Consider the following 20,000-nt stretch of genomic DNA (forward strand, 5'->3'; position numbering starts at 1 on the left):
TTTCATCATTCAAATTTCAAAAAGCTGCATATCGATCATCTACTGCAGTATATTGCTCTTATTATAAATCACTGTAAGTGATTCCAAAAGAGAATGCTGTGGAGACGTAGACTGATTACGATGCAAAATTCATCTTCAAATTACACACCCAAAGTTTAATCACATCACAATTGCATAAATATTCAATATGAGTCTCTCGACGTAAATCACATTTTTCTGCTACGGATTTTATGGGACACTCACAATACTTATTTGGATTGATTTGTATATTAATCGAAATTCTAATTATCAGGAACCAAGAGCATGGCATTTCCTCTCTTTACATACTTCGAAATGTTCTCACTACCATCATCACCACTACAATCATCATCATCATCATCAGTAGCAGCAGCAACAAAGCGACGGCAGCAGCAGCAATTTTCAACATTTTTACCATCATCTCTATTAACACAGTCATCAATATTACCAGTACTAGTGCCACCATCAGCATCCTCGTCAACATAATCATCATCATAATCATACTCCTTATCATCATGATCAACATCACTCCGACCTCCATCATCATTAGAATCACCCCATCATTGTCAACATCATCTTCACAATAAATCATCTTTATCGCCATCATTATCATCGTAATTATCATTACATAACAATATCCGAAATAACAATATCCAAATATATCATCACCATAATCATATACAAAAGAAGGTGGAAAATAATTGCGATAATTATAGCCTACGTATGTGTGCTAGCGCGCCTGCGTGTGTGTGCATGTGTGTATGTGAGCGTTTGTGCGTGTGCATGCTTATGTTTCAATGTGTGTGTGTGTGAGTGTGTGTGTGTGTGCGCCTTTGTGTGTATGTGTGTATGTATGCGTTTTTGTGTGTGTACGTGTATGTATGTATTCGTTTGTGTATGTGTATACGCGTGTATGTGTGTATACAATCATCCCTCTCGGACTACAGTATGAAGCAGCATGAATGTTGTGAGACGGTAACGATTGTGGTGAGTGTCGGTTTGATCAATTTCGTCGTCCCTGCACACTCTTTAATATAAGCCGAAAATCCAAGTACCACCACAATTCTTTGAATAATAGCTACTTTTTGAGACTGCCTTTTTATGGACACTGAAAGTTGCTTCTTGTCAAAAGTATTTAGCTGCGAAAAAGAAAGTTTGGATGAGCTACGTTCCAGTTGTTTTTGCGAGTTTTATACAGCCCAAGTATGTCTTTAACTGTGCTATCCATGCAATGAGAGAACAATATTTTCGTCATCTTAGATAGCACGCAGATGTGGTATAAGTGTAAATATTGGTATAGTTGAGGGTTCTGTTAGCAAGATTGGCCATTAACATACATACGAAATGCCACCTGGGTATGTTTTTAAAATTCCGCCTGACTAATGCTAACTTGATTAGTAAAAAGACTTTCCCTTAACTATAACACAAGAATAGACTGGTTACTGGTCAGAGCTTATTGTTGATGAAAAGACTTACAGACCTATTTTAAACGATCTACGTATGCATGCTTCATGATAACGACGTATGTGTGTATTTGCTAATACACGTTTGCATATATGCACTTATTATTGCAAGTATGTATGTATGTGTGTGTCTGTATATATATATATATATATATATATATATATATATCTAATGTAGGATAAAATTTTTTTCGAAAAAAATTATTTTCCCAAAAATTTTATCAATGGCCAGCATATTAAAAAATACCTTTAAAGGTAAAAATTATAAACAATTCATAAATAAGGGCAAACGAAAAAATTTCTAATGCCAAATATGCCGAAAAATTGGACATATTGTCCATTGACAATATAATTTCTTTCACAATACGCACGCATTTTGCCCTTATTTATGAATTGTATATATATATATATATATATATATATATATATATATCAACAGGATGTGTTATAACACTACTCCACATATATAAAAACAGCCATACCAACACTCCAATATACATCCATTGTCAGCTGCCCCACGGATATCATTATGGTTTCTACACTTGTTCAGTAACAGTCAATCCGGCGGTTTCAATATCACTAAAATAAGTGTTGTTTGGGAACAAACATGCAATAGAAACTACAACTTTCAATTACATTTACCGAATGTACAACAATACCGATAAATAAATTCAATAAGTAAATTTATAACCAACTCCTAAATATGTAACTAAACAGCGACCACACCTTTAAGCAATACATTTTAACATTTTATTCCCTTATAAGAAAATGATTCATATATCGTGACTAGAGTACCCGTGATGCGTTGGGTCACTGACGTTTCAGGCTATAAAACAAGGTGTTTACTTTCTTATATATATATATATATATATATATATATATATATATATATATATATATATATATATATATATATAAATTGAGGGAGATAAATTAATATTAATTTTAATATCAATTTAAAACCAGTAGTCCAGCATTCAAAAAATCTAAGGAGTCAGAGAAAATTCAAATATATGTGTATATTGGCAGGGCTGGCCTGCTAGGTAGCCGGCCAGAATGCTAGAAACAGATCATCAACGATCAAACTACAAGGGAAATTCTCTAGAGGAAGAATTCAGCGAACATCAGAACCAACTTTGGCGGGCAGGACATATGAAAAATTAAATAAATAACAGACTTAAATGCATAATTCTTTTGTTAAGACCGAAACCGAGGTATGCATTTAAGTCTGTTTTTTATTTAATTTTTCATATGTCCTGCCCGCCAAATTTGGTTCTGGTGTTCGCTGAATTCTTCCTCTAGAGAAGTTCCCTTGTAGTTTGATCGTTGATGATCTTTTTCTAGCATTCTGGCCGGCTACCTAGCAGGCCAGCCCTGCCAATATACACATATATATATATATATATATATATATATATATATATATATATATGTATATATATATATATATATATGTTGTGTGTCTGTGTGTGTGTGTACATGTGTGCATGAATGAGCGTGTATGTACGTATGTATGCGTGTGTTTCCGATGGGTATGTCAGTTTACGTGTTTCACTTTAATCCTTGCAGGTCACGATGCAACAATAACAGTAATCACGAGTTTGAAGGCAGGTAAGAAAATGATTCGTATATCGTGACTAGAGTACCCGTGATGCGTTGGGTCACTGACGTTTCATGTTATAAAACAAGGTATTTACTTTCTTCCTCGTCGATGCATGATCTAAGAATAGGAAATCGTTTCACCTTAGAAAAAAATCCTAATACCTCAAGAATTTATTTTTAATCATCACTTACAAATATTTCTAAATAATTAAAATATTGTCTGTTTAAAGAAACCTAAATACTAATATTTACTCTACAAACAAATCGTACATTTCAAATCATATTCACTTAAAAATACTTTTTAATAATTAAAATATTGCCTGTTTAAAGAAAATTGAAATATAAATACTCAAGTTCAAATAATTTTTATTATTTATGTTACTTTCGGCGTATTTTCCCACTATGTACCGCTATGACTATTTATGAAAGTACCCCACAAAACCCGCGTATCTCGGGAATCTGTGGTCTGATTTATATGAAATTTATTTATAATCCGTTTGTATTCACATTTCAAGGGCACCTTACTTTCAGAGTATTTTCACATTATACACTGTTTTGAATGTTGTAAATTATACACAAGCAAGCATGCAATCAAGCACGCAAGCATGCAATCACATAATTTTAGTAGTATGTACATAGAACGATTCTAATTCAGTCTGAAAATTGCGTATCGGCATTTCGTCCGTCTTTAGGCTCTGAGTTCAAATTCCGCTAAGGTCCACTTTGCCTTCCATCCTTTCGGGGTCAAAGAAATAAGTACCAGTTACGTACTGGGATCAATGGAATTGACTAGCCCCCCTGCCCAAACTTTCAGGCCTTGTGTCTATAATAGAAAGGATTATCATTATTTTTGTTGTACAATAATCGTTTTTACCACGTGCTTTTCTCTGGACTACTGAGTGCAGCTCTGTGTGCCTTAGGTACGTGTTGTGGTTTTGTTGTTATAATACTGTACTGAAAATACTTTACGTAGAATGCTTTCAGCCCCTAGCAGTGCAATTTTCTGTATGCTATATATACTCGTTAGCCTTACTGTTTTCGTTATGTATTTTTCCGTGTGCCTTTTAACTATATTTAATACAACTATTATCAGAGGGATTGTTTCTAGTTTCAAATCTTCGTATTACACGGGAATCTCTCTTTCCTTTAGAGATACACTGACTTCTGTTGTGGCTGATATGTCGATTAGAAAACATTATTTTTTCGGTAGTACCTGAGGACAATATACGTATATTAGCCTTGATCTCTGTGTATATTGACATAACTAAGTGTATGGTTGCTGTGTATTGTCTAGGGCATGTTTCTTCCATGACTTCTTTGGTCATTCCTTAGTGCTGGCATGGCCTGCAGGTCATGTAAGTCCCCACTCTGTCATTTGTGTGAATATAGTCCACCATAGCCAGAACTAGGGAAGTAAGGGTCAATTTGGCTTATTGCTTCTCCCCCGCCACCTTATTTTCTACAACTACTCGTGTTATTTATTTAATTTTTTTATTCGTATCTGTTTTTTCTGGTTTCTGGTGGGCAAGTTTTGATGTTGTTCTGCAATTAAATAGCCTTCGTTTTGTACTTTGTGCTCCGATGTTCTTAAACACTGGTGAAGTTTTACCTTATCTACTTCTTTTCCGTTTACCTTATACTAGTATTTGTCATGTAAGGGCTTTTTGTGGCTCCATTTATCATGGTATTTTGTAGTTCAAGATTGAGCTTCGCTTTTTGTTCCCTCTCAGCATTTGTTTTTGTTTCTTCTTTTTCTTCTTAGGTATTATGTCCTCTTTAATTTTTCGGCTTCCCTGAAGATCAAAAACTTGCTTTTTATTCTTCTTATGTATTGTAGCCGTTTGCAACAGTTTTCCTTGCTTCTGAGTTAGATAAGTTTGTATTCTTATGGTGGATAATTTGTAGTAGTTTTCTAGTTTTATAAGACCGCTACTACTTTTATTTCTTGTGAGATTTTGGGTAGTGTATTCTAAATTCGTCATAATAACAATAGTAAAATAATAATGATAATATTAGCTTTCCTGTTTAGTGTGGGCTGATCGTTCAGTGTACAATTAAGAATATTGTAGCTGTGACTGATATAAGTCGAGTATTGATACCTTTTATCTTATTTTTCGATTGAGCTCTGTTTTAAGTACTAATCTAACTCTTCTTTAATATTGCTTTCTTCTGTTCTCTATTCTTTGTGTATGCTGTACCTTATCTGTGAAGGCGCGTGGCTTAGTGGTTAGGGCATTCGACTGACGATTGTAAGGTCGTGAGTTCGATTCCCGGCGATGCGTTGTATCCTTGAGCAAGACACTTTATTTCACGTTTCTCCAGTCCACTCACCTGGCAAAAATGAGTTGTACCTGTATTTCAAAGGGCCGGCCTTGTCACACTCTGTGTCACGCTGAATCTCCCTGAGAACTACGTTAAGGGTACTCGTATCTGTGGATTGCTCAGTCACTTGCACTTTAATTCCATGAGCAAGCCGTTCCGTTGATCGTATCAGCTGGGACCCACGTCGTCGTAACCGATAGAGTGCTCCTTTATATATATATATATATATATATATATATATATATATATATATATGTACCTTATCTAGTTCATTGATTATTAAGTATTTGTAAGTCTGAGTTTGTTCTAGTTCTCTTAATTCATGTTGTTCATCTACTGTGATATTGTTATTTTTACTAGTTTTCTTGAATTCGAGATTGATTTGACACACTATTCAAAGCAGAATTTCGATGTTTATTTCTTTGGTAAATCCATGCATTGTCTGTAATAAATTTTCTAGTTGTTTATCATCTGCAGCATACAGCTTGAGGTCATCCATACACAGAAAAGTGTGTGTTGTTTTACCATAACTGTCGTATCCACATCCATTTCCATTTAGCATGTCGTTTAAGGGGGAAAGGATAATAACAATGAATGAAGATCAATCATGTATATTTGTTGTGATTAATTTCTGGAGTGCTCCAATTTTGCTTCGTGTGAGGGGCCACAGCTGTCATCTTTATTTATGGCGGGGTCGAGTGAAGAGGAAGATTGGTAGGATAATAATAAGAACGTCTCCAGACCGGTAGCTCCTAAGGATCCATAAGCACATTCTACGGGCTACGTCAAATTTTCTGTCTATGCAGACACTCGACCTTAAGTTGTCAACCGTTACTTCGAAGCCCCGTGCGGTGTTTGATGACACGAGGATTTCGCTTGAGAGCAAAGTATGTGGTAGCTCCTTACCGAAGTAGATTAATTCTGTGTTGTTCTCATTTAGCTATATGTTGTGTCTTCCCGCCCATTGAATTACAGGGAGTAAATCTGATTGGAGATACATCCCTTCTCCTCCGCTGTCAACGGCTTTCACAATATTTAAGTCATTCTCGCAAATTCCAGTGCTAGTGTGTTTGATGACGTTAATGGTGTGGCACTATAAATAATGAAAATGTGTAATCTCAATATAGTGCCTTGTAGGAAACTTCTAATGATTCTTGTCGAACTCCATCAAACACCAACGACGCCAAATACTGGGTTCTTTCCAACAGAACGTATTCAGTCCATTTTAGTAGCTTCCCACATACTTCAATGTTTGACAGTTTCTTTAATGCTGTGATCGACTTTATCGAAGTTCAGGTATTTGGCATATGCATTTACAACGCCAACAAATTCATGCAGGAACTGCGTTAGGCACTCCCTGCGATTCCGTAATGCATAAGTTGGCTGCTACTTTCCAGGAAGTAAGTTGCTCGAAATCTCATCACCTTCTTAAGTAATTTGATGATGTGGTAGGTGCGATCAGTCGGTAATTTACTACTTGTGATTTATTGCCCATGCAAAAAATTGGGCCAATAGACTAGGATAGGAAATTATTGGGAAATGACTTGCGTCCTCTGATCCTCAGGAGAATACCTAAGGCAAATACAAGTTGGTGTCTAAAGTCCTTTACACTTACCCACATACATATTTTTGCTTGTATGTATGTGTGTATACACATTTACATACATTTACCAACCGCAGCAGTTGGTACGCCAACCGCTGCGGCAAGGCTGATACTTAAAGAACAACATGAAATACAATAACCTATATTATAATAATAATGTTTATACATTTACAAATATAATATTTTCTGCAATATATTAACATTAAATTCAACATGAACTCTGTATGGGTTTTATTATATTTTTGCTGTAATTATTTGAAATTTACCAGCTCATAATGTACTGAATAAATTAAACACCAGTGAGGATCCTTGCAATAATTTTTGGAAATATTCTTGTGGGGAATACATACAAACTCGAAAACCGTTACAGACATCGAAATTCAGCTTAGACATGAACGTAAAAGCAGAAATGCAGCGATCCATTGATGAAAACGTTATTGGTACGTATAGATCTTTTATTAACTCTCAGTTAACTAAAAGTAGTTATAACAGGGAGACAACTTTTTGACACTGTCAATGAACTCCAATTGTCAAAACTCAGATGACCAATTTCTATGTTTCGAATAAATAAAATTCTTGGATACGTAGTCTAGTGTTTTAAACCAAGTGCGGAAAATATTTATAGATGGAGCCTTGTTTGCATAACGATTAGCGTTTGATTACGTCTTAAAAGAATAAATATTTTTTTTACATATCTCTCTAATTGTCCTCGAAAATATGTATCAGAACAGAGTGTAGTATTCGAGTGTAGTAAAATATTTGATATAAAAGCGAAATATTCATGCACAATTCCACATTTCATATTCTTTTCATTATCCGACATTTGATGGTGGTTTCTCAAAGAATTGATCCCATTTTAGAACTACTTTAAATGAAGGATTTGCACAACGTAATTAGAAACAGAACGAAATAAGATCTAATTCGATTTTCAGGTATGCATATATATATATACATATATATAATTATATATACATATATATATATATATATATATGATATATATATATATATATCATATATATATATATATATATATATATATATATATATATATATATGTATATATATCACCTCCTGCCGTGAAGTTGGTTCATCTGGGACACCTGATAGGAAGAGGTCCAGCTTTATTTTGAAGACATCTGCATATATATACATATATATATATACATATATATATATATATATATATATATATATATATATATATATATATATATATATATATATAGTACATTAAAAGACATTAAGAGGCTTCCATCATTGGAATCAATTACACTAGAAAGGACAGTTAAAGTCCAAACCACTAATTAGTGTTAAATTCTCGTTAGGGTGTAATTACTGAGGCCGTCTTCTTCAGCGGGTATTATCCTGGTATTATTTATCATATATATATATATATATATATATATATATATATATATATATATATATATATATATATATATATTGTACAATGTTACAAAATGATAATCTAAATACTATATTTATACAGCATACCGAACTAAAACTATTACCTTATAATTATGCACGCTACACATAGCACATATATTTCATATACAAATATTCAATTATTGCAGTAAATATAATTTTCAATAATTATCGTACTATCATCGGTATTTGATATATCGATGATTCGAAGAACAATGTAAAGGTTGTATGAAAATTCTTCGAATCAAACTTTTAAGAATAATAAGCCATTAAATGCGATGTAGAAATTAACTGTTGGTTAAAGACAAGTACTATTTTACGGCTCAGTTACCTGCACTTACTTTTCTAGTTTGGTCAGTTTGAAAGAAATTCTATATTTCTAAATATTTTCTATTAATGAAAATGAAGAAATAAATTTCGTTAGGAGCTTACGTTTATCAAGGCAGTTTATTGCTCTGTACGTCTGCGAATGAGGTATATATATCACTCATGATGTTCGACAAAACTGGTAGGTGGGGTGTAATACATCCATTCCAGACTTTTATTGTTATTTTCGTTTTAGTAAAAGTCTTTCATTTTTGTTGTAACCCAACAGCTTTACTTGAAGAACCAAATGACGAGTCTACAATAGAACCTGTCAGGATGATCAAGAAGTTGTACAAGTCTTGTACAAACAAAGGTTTGTGCATTTCATGTATTCGAGAACGAATATTCCATATGTGAAATGAATCAGTAACCGACTTACGTGTTCATCCGTGAAGACTTAAAACTAAGAACAACAATTAATTATGTCCTGTAATCAGGCGTCCATTAGACATAGTCTAAACTTTTCTTTCTCGTAATCTGTCATAAGTCACTTTTATATGTCCAAGATCTTCGAGTTTGATTTAATAGAGCAATAATCCTTAAAATTATAAGGTTCACTTAGTGTTCTATGCGAAGTCATCTGATACAAGGAATGACAAGGGAAACTGACACGATGTAAATCATAAAAGACCGCGGGAATAATATGAGCAACGCCGGGGAATGATCTAAGGGTAAACGAAATCATAAGCATGATAGAAAAGTAGAACTACTCACCCACGTGTAAAAACTGAAAGGGTTTCAATGAAAATATTGTGAAAATTATTCTATTTTTTAAGAAATTATTATTTATATGAGGCAGAACTGGATAGCCTTGTCAAGTCTGTGCCAATTTTCTCCAATGATATTAGGATGGAGTTTGGACTCACAAAATGTGATACGATAGTGATGAGATGAGGAAAGCTTCTCAGAATAGAAGGCATATGGTTGCCAAGTGATAAAATGAATGCAATTCAACTTCAGTCCAGCTCTAAGTACCTAGGAATACTCGAAGCATATGGAATCAAACACAATGACGTGAAGGAAACTGCAAAAGAAGAGTACCTGCAGTGAATGAGAAAAATACTGGATTAAAAGCTAATTGCCAGAAATAAAATTTCGACAATAAACTCGCTCGCAGTCGCAGTAGTTTGGCATGACACTGGAATTCAGAAGTGAACAGATAAAGAAACAAAGAAAATGGACAGAATGTCAAGAAAGCTTCTAATGATGCATTGAGCCCATCATCCACGTGCAGACACTGGTCGCCTATACATAAATAGATCAATTGGAGAGCGAGGACTGATAAGTGTGGATGACTGCGTGCGTATCGATCACCAAAGCTTAATGACATACCAAACCGAAGTAAGGAAACCTTGGTGGTGACAGTTAGGGACGAGGGAGTATTGAAAGCAGAGAAAAAGGGAAAAGCAAAGGATGAAGTGCAAAAAGGACACGAAAAAGAAATACGCAAGAAGGGACAATACAATCGATTACAAACAGCCACAACATAAGTTGTTGGGAAAAAATAGCTCGGAATGGCTGATGAAGAAAAAATAGAAAAAGATAATCGCGAAACCCCACTGCTGAGATACCCTGAATACCATGGGTATGTGCTCTCTCAATACCTTCTCTCCGACTTACAGGTGTACACTGAGAGAGGTACCACCCACGCACTTGCCAGTTTCGCAACTTTCATCCACATTTCAATAAACTCACTCAAGGACAGCACATCCCTCTCAACTCTTAATTTTCTTTTCTAGTGAAACTTGAAGAAGTCAATGAGAGCTCTACCAAAGAGGAATATGTCTGTCCTTATGCCTTTCAACCTTTTCCAACAATCAAGCTCTTTCGCCACAGCCAACAGGCAAAGGAAAACTGCCTTACCTGCCCGATTGAAGAAGGGCGGCGGGCTAATCATTACTGCAGAGTAGGCAGACTGATGGATCCGTCCCAAATATGACAGCAGCAGTTCGCCAAAACTCTACAAGTCAGCAATGCCCGGACACTGAAAGTGTGCATGCCGAACGGTTTCGTTACTCTGCGGACACCTCAGACAAGACCGTCTGCCAGTAAATCCATGCCTGTAGAGTTTATCTCGAAACCGTAGCGCCCCCGCCTCGGTATCACTGTCAGACCAAGAACATGTGGAAATTCTGCAGAACAGACTAGTAATTTTGTTGTCGTCGGCGCTCAGTCTCCCGGAGACCATCGTCGTACTTCCTCTCCACTAATCATCTATAAATTTCGAAAAAGGAACATCCACTGATCTCATTACCCGACTGGTAGAGAGCTGTGAGGGTCCAACAACATTCTAGGTGCCAGACGCCTAGCCTCGGTCTTTCCTTCACCCAGGAGTGTAGCTCTATCAAGGACATGAGTTGCGGAAGACGAGCCCTACAAAGGGAGCTCACATACGTCCAGAATTTGCTACAAGTGGCGTAACCTAAAAGCGTGTCTACACATTAGGAGACACGGCACTCAGAGGATGTTGGCAACACACTACCCTCCTGACCATTGGTACGCATCCCTTCCACAAGAATTTTAATAAGAGAGGCTCCAACCTGGTCAAGCAGTAACTGGGGCAAGGTACGATGGTCAGGTGATAGATGATAACGGAGGTGATGTAGACAATCGCCACCTCTGCCCGACCTTTCAACGACAGCTTCTTCTCAGCCCATTTCTGGGTAAGACTTGCCACACTGTTCGCCAACTCGTCCCAGTTATCAACCTCGAGGTCGGGACCAAACCAGATCCCGAGTAGTTTAACTGGTGCGTCGGTCCATTGTCCGACGACGCCATCCATTTTCTCGACTGAGTAATTTTAAAATCATATTTAATCATATTTAAGTCATATTTAATTCATACTTAAATCATATTGCCTCTGGCTGCGCCCTGCCCCATCCTGGCTAAGAATGAATATATCTACTGACATGATAGAGTTTGGACCTATATACACTGGAAGCTATGCTAAAACTATGGAATGACAATAGAAAAAATTGGTATAAACATATCCTCAAAAAGGTTGCAGAAAATGAAAAGGCAACAATACTCTGGGATATGCCTATAAACAGAAATAGAGAAATCAAGGATAATTGACCTATATAGTTTATCAGAGATCATTAAGAAAAAATGCCTTCTAATCGATGTGTCTCTAAAAGAAACAGAAACTCTCAAAATACAAATATCTAGAAACAAGAATAACCTGAATGTGGAGTCTAAGAACAGAGATAATCCTTATAATAATTGTGCATTAGGTGTAATTAAAAACTATACAGGGAAAGAGGAAGAGGAGGAGGAAGAGGGGGAGTCTAGTCATGGTATGAATAAGTTAATTATTTGTGAAACTCAGAAGGACGGTAGGTCGTTGACTGTCCATTTGAACACCTCTTCAGAAATATTGTTTAATATTTTAAAAATTATATTTACTTCAAACAATATTTATTAAAAGATATTTCCATTTGATCCAATTTCAGACACTATATCAATGACATTGAAGGCGGATTTAATAAACCTATCTGAAACATTGGGTGGAATACCTATGATAACAGGGCGAAACGTTTCAGGCAATCATTCCAGTATCTTACACAGATATTTCACTGTTACAGGAAAGTTACCTTTCTTCAATTACTATGTCGTTGAAAGCAGTCAAAAACGCAGCAGTATAGTCAACGTAAGTGTTTCTTTTTATACGTGATAAGCACAGAAGATTACATTTGATGATATAATTCTTATTCATAGTTTACAATTTATTCAACCCTTGCATATTGAGTAATCTTGCATATTGTTTATAAGCATTGTCTATAATTAATGAGCCACTAATAGGCGGCGAGCTGGCAGAAGCATTAGCACGCTGGGCGAAATGCTTACAGGTATTTCGTCTGCCGCTACGTTCTGGGTTCAAATTTTCTCCGAGGTCGACTTTGCCTTTCATCCTTTCGGGGTCGATAAATTAAGTACTAGTGAAACACTGGGGTCAATGTAATCGACTAGTCCTTCCCCACAAATTTCAGGCCTTGTGTCTTTAGTAGAAAGGATAATTAATGAGCCACTTATAAATGCGCGGACACTTTCCTCTTCTGGACAAAGATACTCTCCAAAATTTGCATATACATATCTCTCAGTTCTCTTAGCGCATTTAATCTTATATTCGGATTTTTTTCAGTTTCATTCTACATTTCGAAGTTATAGTGAATCTGTTGGAAATATGGCTGCCACTATGAAAATATTATTTTCTGAATACATTGACTTCGAAAACGTTTTTTACTTTTACAATAAGCTGTCAACGGTAAGTGATATATATTTTTATACTTTCGTATCAAACAATTTTCTTAATCATTTCTTCCATTCTTGTATTCAAATATTAACCCTTCTCTTAAATCACTGTTACTTCCTTATTCTCTTCGACTCCGTGATAAGTTTAGCACGTTTTACATTTCATGTATATGGTTAATCTTTCTCATTAATTTCACAATTTTGTCTTGAATTCGAATTCCATTCTCCTGTGAGCTACATTGAATGAACAGTTTTCTTTTTCTCTACATTTCAGTGATAAACATCTCGCATATTAATATCTGTTGCCCAATCTATACTGCCACAGATCAAAACTACTCTATCAACCTTCAAGCCAAAGAGGGATCCTTTAAGTGCTAAAACGAGCTACTAGAAACAATATCTAAATCTCCATAAATTTGCACCTTAAACATAAATGGATACATCGGATAATGTAATCTTGTATTTATATATATATATATATATACCATATCTTATTCAAAGATGATATGAGCCATACTGTTGTTCATTATTTTAAGATAAAATAGAGTTAAAATGAGGTTCAAAGACAACGTTGTGCTGACTTCATATTTCATAGTTCAACGCGATCTGTCCCGATGCAATCTGACAGCTCCTGCTTCTTTTGGTCATTGCATGATAATTAGAAACTATTGGATGCTACTGCCAACCTTTCATAAAACATATGGCTATGTAATATCTAACGTAATTACTATACTGGACGTCATTTAAAGAAGACAATGTCCATAAATCTGAAATCCACATGAAAGTTTTAAAATTAGATGTGGGTATATATATATAATGGGTTGGAAGAATGGTTGCAATTCGCATTACATGACTTCTTTCAGTTTATTTAAATTTCCCAATACTCTCCATTAAATATTATATCATGAACAGAATTAACAGAATTATCTCCTCACTGTATATCATCATCGTCCTCGTCATCATCATCATCATCATCATCATCATCATCATCATCATCATCATCATTATCATCATCATCGTCGTCGTCATCGTCGTCGTCGTCGTCGTCAACATCTTGATCAACATCAAAATTCCTTTCTACCATGCCGGATTGGGTTGTAAAAGAACACACGGGCCAGAGGACTCCCATATCTGACTCGCATTCATCCAGGTGCATCTCGTTGAGGTTATCGCTTTCTTCGAATTAATGGGGATATGATTCTTTCAGTGATTTTCATAACCTGGTCCAAAAATTTCATGCCTCTGTAATTACTTCTTTCTAAGATACTATGATGCTGCTTCATCAGTTATTTGATATGATACCTTCCTGAACAACCCGACTTAATATACGAGGGATCTGTCCGTATTCTACATCGTCAGATATTTTAAGCGTATCAAATATAATTTCTGATGGATCAGGGTATTTCCCAGCTTTCGCTAAATCACTCAATCTATAACATTACTGTCAACGCGAATAGCTGGACCCTTTGCCGGGTTCACATCACGAAGACGATCTTCATCTCATATACTCTCCATATTTAATAAACTTTCGTAATAGCATTTTCGTTCCTCCTTTTCAGAATTATTGAATGCAAGTGTGTCATCATCTGTTCGCACACATTTCTCTCTAACATCTCCATTTTCTCTAGTACACTGCTTTGCAATCCGTAACATATCGTGCATTTTGTCTTCATGAACTAAAAGATATTGGCAAACCTCTTGCTTTCTGCCTATCCCCTTCCTAAATATACCTTCCTTTCAGCCTTTCTACCAGCTACCAGGGATTTTTTGTCTACTACCCTCATTCTTCCAAACCTTCTAAGCCTGCGTCTTCTATTATTGCACTTTCTACTTCTTTGTTCCTTTACCACAGCACTCTTTGTCTGGATGGAAATGTGCGTTACCCACAAACTTGGTCTGTAGATTTCAGTGAATTTTTTTTGTGAGAATTCCCAACTGCCGTCCCTGTAATGCATATCACTCTTATCCTCCTTTACGACAAATACTTTAATTAGCACGTCCCTAAATTTCTGACAGAAGGACATCTGAGCTTCCAAGTCTTCTTCATCAGATTGGCTGCTTTTCTGAAATCTAGCTCTTAACCTGAACTTACGGCTAAACTATGATAAGAAGTACATTTCTCACTAGAGAAGGACTTTACATTCATAAGCATCTTCTTATCCTGTTTTCTAGTGGCCTTTGCTTCCACCAAGATCATAGGCCGTCAAGAGGCTACTACGTTTTCTGAAGTTAGCAATGCAGATCAACAAACCATTTACATCGAAGAACTCTAGTAGCTTTGTTCCTTCACCTTTGCTAGAACCTCTAGCAACCCTACTGGTGCCCCGTCGTACAGTCCCCTTCCATTTCCTTGGATAACACTGGTGGCGGTAGAGAGAGAGGAGTCGTTTCGCGTGGGCAACTGCCGTTCCCCACGAAAAACTGCTCAGGTCTCCCCCTTGGAGAGGACACTCCAGTGCCCTATAACTACGGCGGCAAAACAGGGAAAGCAGCAGTCTACCGGTTTTAAGCCAGCACATATTTGGCTTAAGAGCAAGGCGCCAGGGGCTGCTTTTGAGAAAGGGAGAGGCCATTGTGTTTCACTGGACAGCTACCGCCCGCCTTAACCTGAGCAGCCCTAGACAGCTCCACTGGATGCGTGGTACTTAGGGAAACTAACATCTCGAATCATGAGCTGTAAACATTGCACTGAGAAAAATGAACAAACAAGCAAGCAACGCAAAATTCTAGCATCCAGAATTGGATGTTGGAACATAAGGTCCATGACAACTGGTGTGTCAGACGTCCTTCAAAAAATCAGGGACACCTGCAAGACAGCAGCAATCAACAACGAACTGCTTCGACTCCGAGTGGAAATTGCAGCACTTCAGGAAACGTGACTCCCAGGCTCAAGGATACTTCGTGAAATAGATTATATCTTTTTCTGGCAAAGGAAAGGTACAGATGAAGTCAGAGTGCATGGTGTCTGCTTTACCGTCAAGAACTCTCTGCTAAAGTTGGTATAATTTAACAGTGACGGTTTAGAGCAGATACTGCCACTTCCATTGTACACTCCCAATGGAACCATCAACCTTATCAGTGTTTATGCTCCAACCCTCTATTTCTTACAAGATGCTAAGGATATGTTCTATGGTCAGCTCTATAGGAAAATACAGGCAGTACCAAATGGACGTCGAAACTAGAGTGGGTGATGGATCGGTACGCGGTTGGCAAAATCAATGAAAATGGACACTGGCTGTTTGAGCTCTGCATGCTCCATTGGCTGTCACCAACACCTACTTCCAGACTAAAGCTTAACACAGGGTCTCTTGGCGTCATCCTCGCTCAGGATTGTTCATTCATTTCACATGGATATGAAAGGTATCATTCAATTTCATGATTCATTTGGGGAGATATTCAACATGCGTAGCAGCGTGAAATAGGGATATGTTGGATATTGGCGAAAATTTATAAAAATATGCTGCTTGCAAGCACCTACGATTCGGTAATGAATTTTTTAACATATCTTATGTTAGAAGATATTAAGTTCTCAATGAGTTACATTTATTTCAGTCCTGCCAAGATCATTAATGATCAATATGTGTATAAAAATTACGCAGGTATATATACATGCATCCCATGATATGTGCCTGTTGGATATAACACATATATGTATAACCAACGTAAATTATATGTATGTAAGTATATATATATATGCTCAACATTTAGTATGCTTGTCTCATTTATATACGTTATGTAGAATGATCCTACTTTGCGATATATATTCTGAATTCACACTCTGTGAAAATTAACACAAACTTTTATATTTCAAGGTCAATAATGTACCGCAGCAAAATAGTACTGGGATCAGTAGTATCGACTAATGCTCCCACCCTCTATAAAGTGATAGCTTTTGTGTCTAAATTTGAATCAACCCTCATAAATTCTGGTTTGTGAACAAATGTTATTGGTATTTTGTCACCATGATTATGTTAAATTATTTATTAGTACGGCAAACTGACATGAAGCACATATTCTTCATTCCTATTCAGCTAACTGGAAGGCGATATTTTAAATCCGTAGATGACTTTTCAAGCGGCTTTCTATATACATCACATGATTTAAATCAAATTTTATCTGGTGTAAGTATGCTTATATCTTTCATGTATTTTTATAAAATATGTTGTGGTTGAATTAAATGCCTTTTAGATAATTTGGAAGGTTACCATGGTTTGTGAATATATATGTAATTCATTCATACTGATTTACTACTGAACATTTTGTATAAAACTTAACAAATACGAAATCTTTGTGCAGAAAAATGTGGTAGATATATAATCGAAATTTAGAAAACGGGTTAGTTTCACGTTTTAATTACGGTTCCGTTCTCTATTATTATCTCATACTTCATTAAGGCGGTGAGCTGGCAGAATCATTAGCACGCCGGGCGAAATGTTTAGCGGCATTTCGTCTGTCTTTATGTTCTGAGTTCAAATTCTGACGAGGTCGACTTTACCTTTCATCCTTTCGTGGTCGATAAATTAAGAACTGGTGACACACGGGGTCGATGAGATCAACTATCTCATCCTTCAAATTTCAGACCTTGTACCTATAGCTGAAAGGATAATTTTCCACCTCTTCCCACTTACAAGTTCAAAATGCCTTGCGAACGTAATTTATATATATATATATATATATATATATATATATACATGCGCAGGAAACAGCCACATGGTTCCGGGTTCACCTTGGGTAAGTGTCTTCTACTATAGCCTCGGGCCGACCAAAGCCTTGTGAGTGGATTTGGTAGACGGAAACTGAAAGAAGCCCGTCGAATATATATCTATATATTTGTGTGTGTGTATGTTTATGTGTGTGTCCCCACACCATCGCTTGACAACTGATATTAGTATGTTCGCGTCCCTGTAACTTAGTGGGTCGCTCAGAAGGGATCGATTTGTTCGACTAAAGGCGGTGCTACAGCATGGCCACAGTCAAATAACTAAAACAAATAAAAGAATATATATAGAGAGCGAGAGAGAGAGACAGACAGACAGACAGACAGAGAAAGCAATAAGAAAATGGAGGGATCAATAGGTGGCTCATCAACTTTTAGACATTATATTCTGTTAACTTATTCACCTATTTACTAAACTGACAATTACAAGGATATACATACTTGTATAACATACTATGCTTTACACAGAAGATATGAAATATGTTAATATATAAGGATACCAGTAATTATTACAATATAACATACATGAATTTAAATTGGGAAAATAATTTACAGCTGTTTCAACCAAGAGGCAAAAATACCTCATTCTACCTTTATATTTCTAGTAGACGGAAGTAATTAGTAGATGAATGTGAGGTGCTTGGGTGTTTGACTAGGCTTCATCAGAGATTATAAAGTACATAATGTTAAGTTATGAATAAATATAAATATAAAATAAATAAAAATGCACACACATTTAAATTCTCATATATATATATATATATATATATATATATATATATATATATATATATATATATATATATATATATATATATATTATACAAGATAAGGGCAGAAGAAAAATTCTAATGCCAAATATGCAGAAACAAAAAATTGTTGATAAGCATTATAATTTATGCGTCTCGAATTTTTTAGAGATTTCTATCGGTTTGTTTCGAGACGCATAAATTATAATGGTTATCTACAATTTTTTGTTTCGGCATATTTGGCATTAGAATTTTTCTTCTGCCCTTATCTTGTAAATTATGCATAAATTTAACTTTAAAGGCATTTTTTGATATGCTGGCCATTGATAAAATTTTTTTCCCGAAAAAATTTTTATCCTATATTAATTATATATATATTATATGTAGAAAAATACAAACTGGGACAAGAACGTAAAACATTTAGAAGACGATACAAAAAACACGGCTTCGAAGCCTTCAATCTTCAGTCAAGAACCGGATCATCCTCGCAATTTCGGCTGATTAATCTTGAGATCGCTCCGATCCGACCAGCCCCAAGGAAAAACTAAGCTACGAGCATTAGATTTCTTGGAAAAAGGATCGAATGTATACGGAACAAGGACAGAAAAACGGACGATGCCACACGAATATAAATACAAAAAACAATAATGGTAAAAACAGGACGAAAACAGCGGGTGCCTTACGACTAATAAACAGTACAAGTTTAGCTGGTGTATTTGGAAAAAATACATTTTCGGAGACGAAGACAACGATGTTATCACGGCAGTGGTCGGAGGCCAAAAGGCTGATTTGACAAGCAGTCACGTGAGGGAAGAGAGAGAAAAGAAAGGGGCCAAAGGAAACAAAGAGAGAGAGAAAAAGAGGGACGAAGGCAACAAAGGGCGGAGAAGAGAGAGAAAGAAGGAATTAAAGAGGGGAGAAGAAAGAGTGCGTGTCAAGGATTGACTTGTGAGTGCAAAGTGAGAAAGACAGAGAAATGTGAGAGAGTGGGGGAAGAGTAGACCAAAGAATCAGAGGCAAGAAAAGAGAAAAGGAGGAGAAGTGGAGAGAGAGAGGGAGAGAAAGAGACAGATCAAAGTAGAGTGCAATGTGTGAAAGGCAGAAATGTAGGAGAGAGAGACAGTGCGTAGAGTCGTACCAAATTTCCAGGAATATGTACTTACATATAAGGCCAACGAGGGTACGGACGCTGCTATATATATTATATGTATAAAAATTCAAACTGGGACAAGAACGTAAAACATTTAGAAGACGATACAAAAAACACGGACGGGACATTCGAAGCCTTCAATCTTCAGTCAAGTACTGGATCATCCTCGCAATTTCGGCTGATTAATCTTGAGACGCTCCGATCCGGCCAGCCCCAAGGAAAAACTAAGCTACGAGCATACGATATATATATATATATATAGAGAGAGAGAGAGAGAGATAGAGAGAGAGAGAGAGAGATAGAGAGAGATAGATAGATAGATAGATAGATA

General features: G+C 36.1%; 2 protein-coding genes across 2 annotated transcripts in view; both read left to right on the forward strand.

The window, feature by feature from the left end:
* LOC115214756 (neprilysin-2-like) overlaps positions 1 to 20,000 on the forward strand; it is a 214,764-nt gene that overhangs the window by 112,880 nt on the left and 81,884 nt on the right. The window lies entirely within an intron of this gene.
* LOC115215068 (neprilysin-11-like) overlaps positions 1 to 20,000 on the forward strand; it is a 73,101-nt gene that overhangs the window by 27,955 nt on the left and 25,146 nt on the right. The window contains exons 5-10 of the mRNA XM_029784219.2: positions 3,051 to 3,092; positions 7,278 to 7,448; positions 9,032 to 9,115; positions 12,255 to 12,451; positions 12,944 to 13,066; positions 17,085 to 17,174. Of these exons, the coding sequence (XP_029640079.1) occupies positions 3,051 to 3,092; positions 7,278 to 7,448; positions 9,032 to 9,115; positions 12,255 to 12,451; positions 12,944 to 13,066; positions 17,085 to 17,174 (707 nt within the window). The remainder of the gene's footprint in view (positions 1 to 3,050; positions 3,093 to 7,277; positions 7,449 to 9,031; positions 9,116 to 12,254; positions 12,452 to 12,943; positions 13,067 to 17,084; positions 17,175 to 20,000) is intronic.

This window comes from Octopus sinensis, linkage group LG8 (genome assembly GCF_006345805.1).
Source record: "Octopus sinensis linkage group LG8, ASM634580v1, whole genome shotgun sequence".
Lineage (NCBI taxonomy): Eukaryota > Metazoa > Mollusca > Cephalopoda > Octopoda > Octopodidae > Octopus > Octopus sinensis.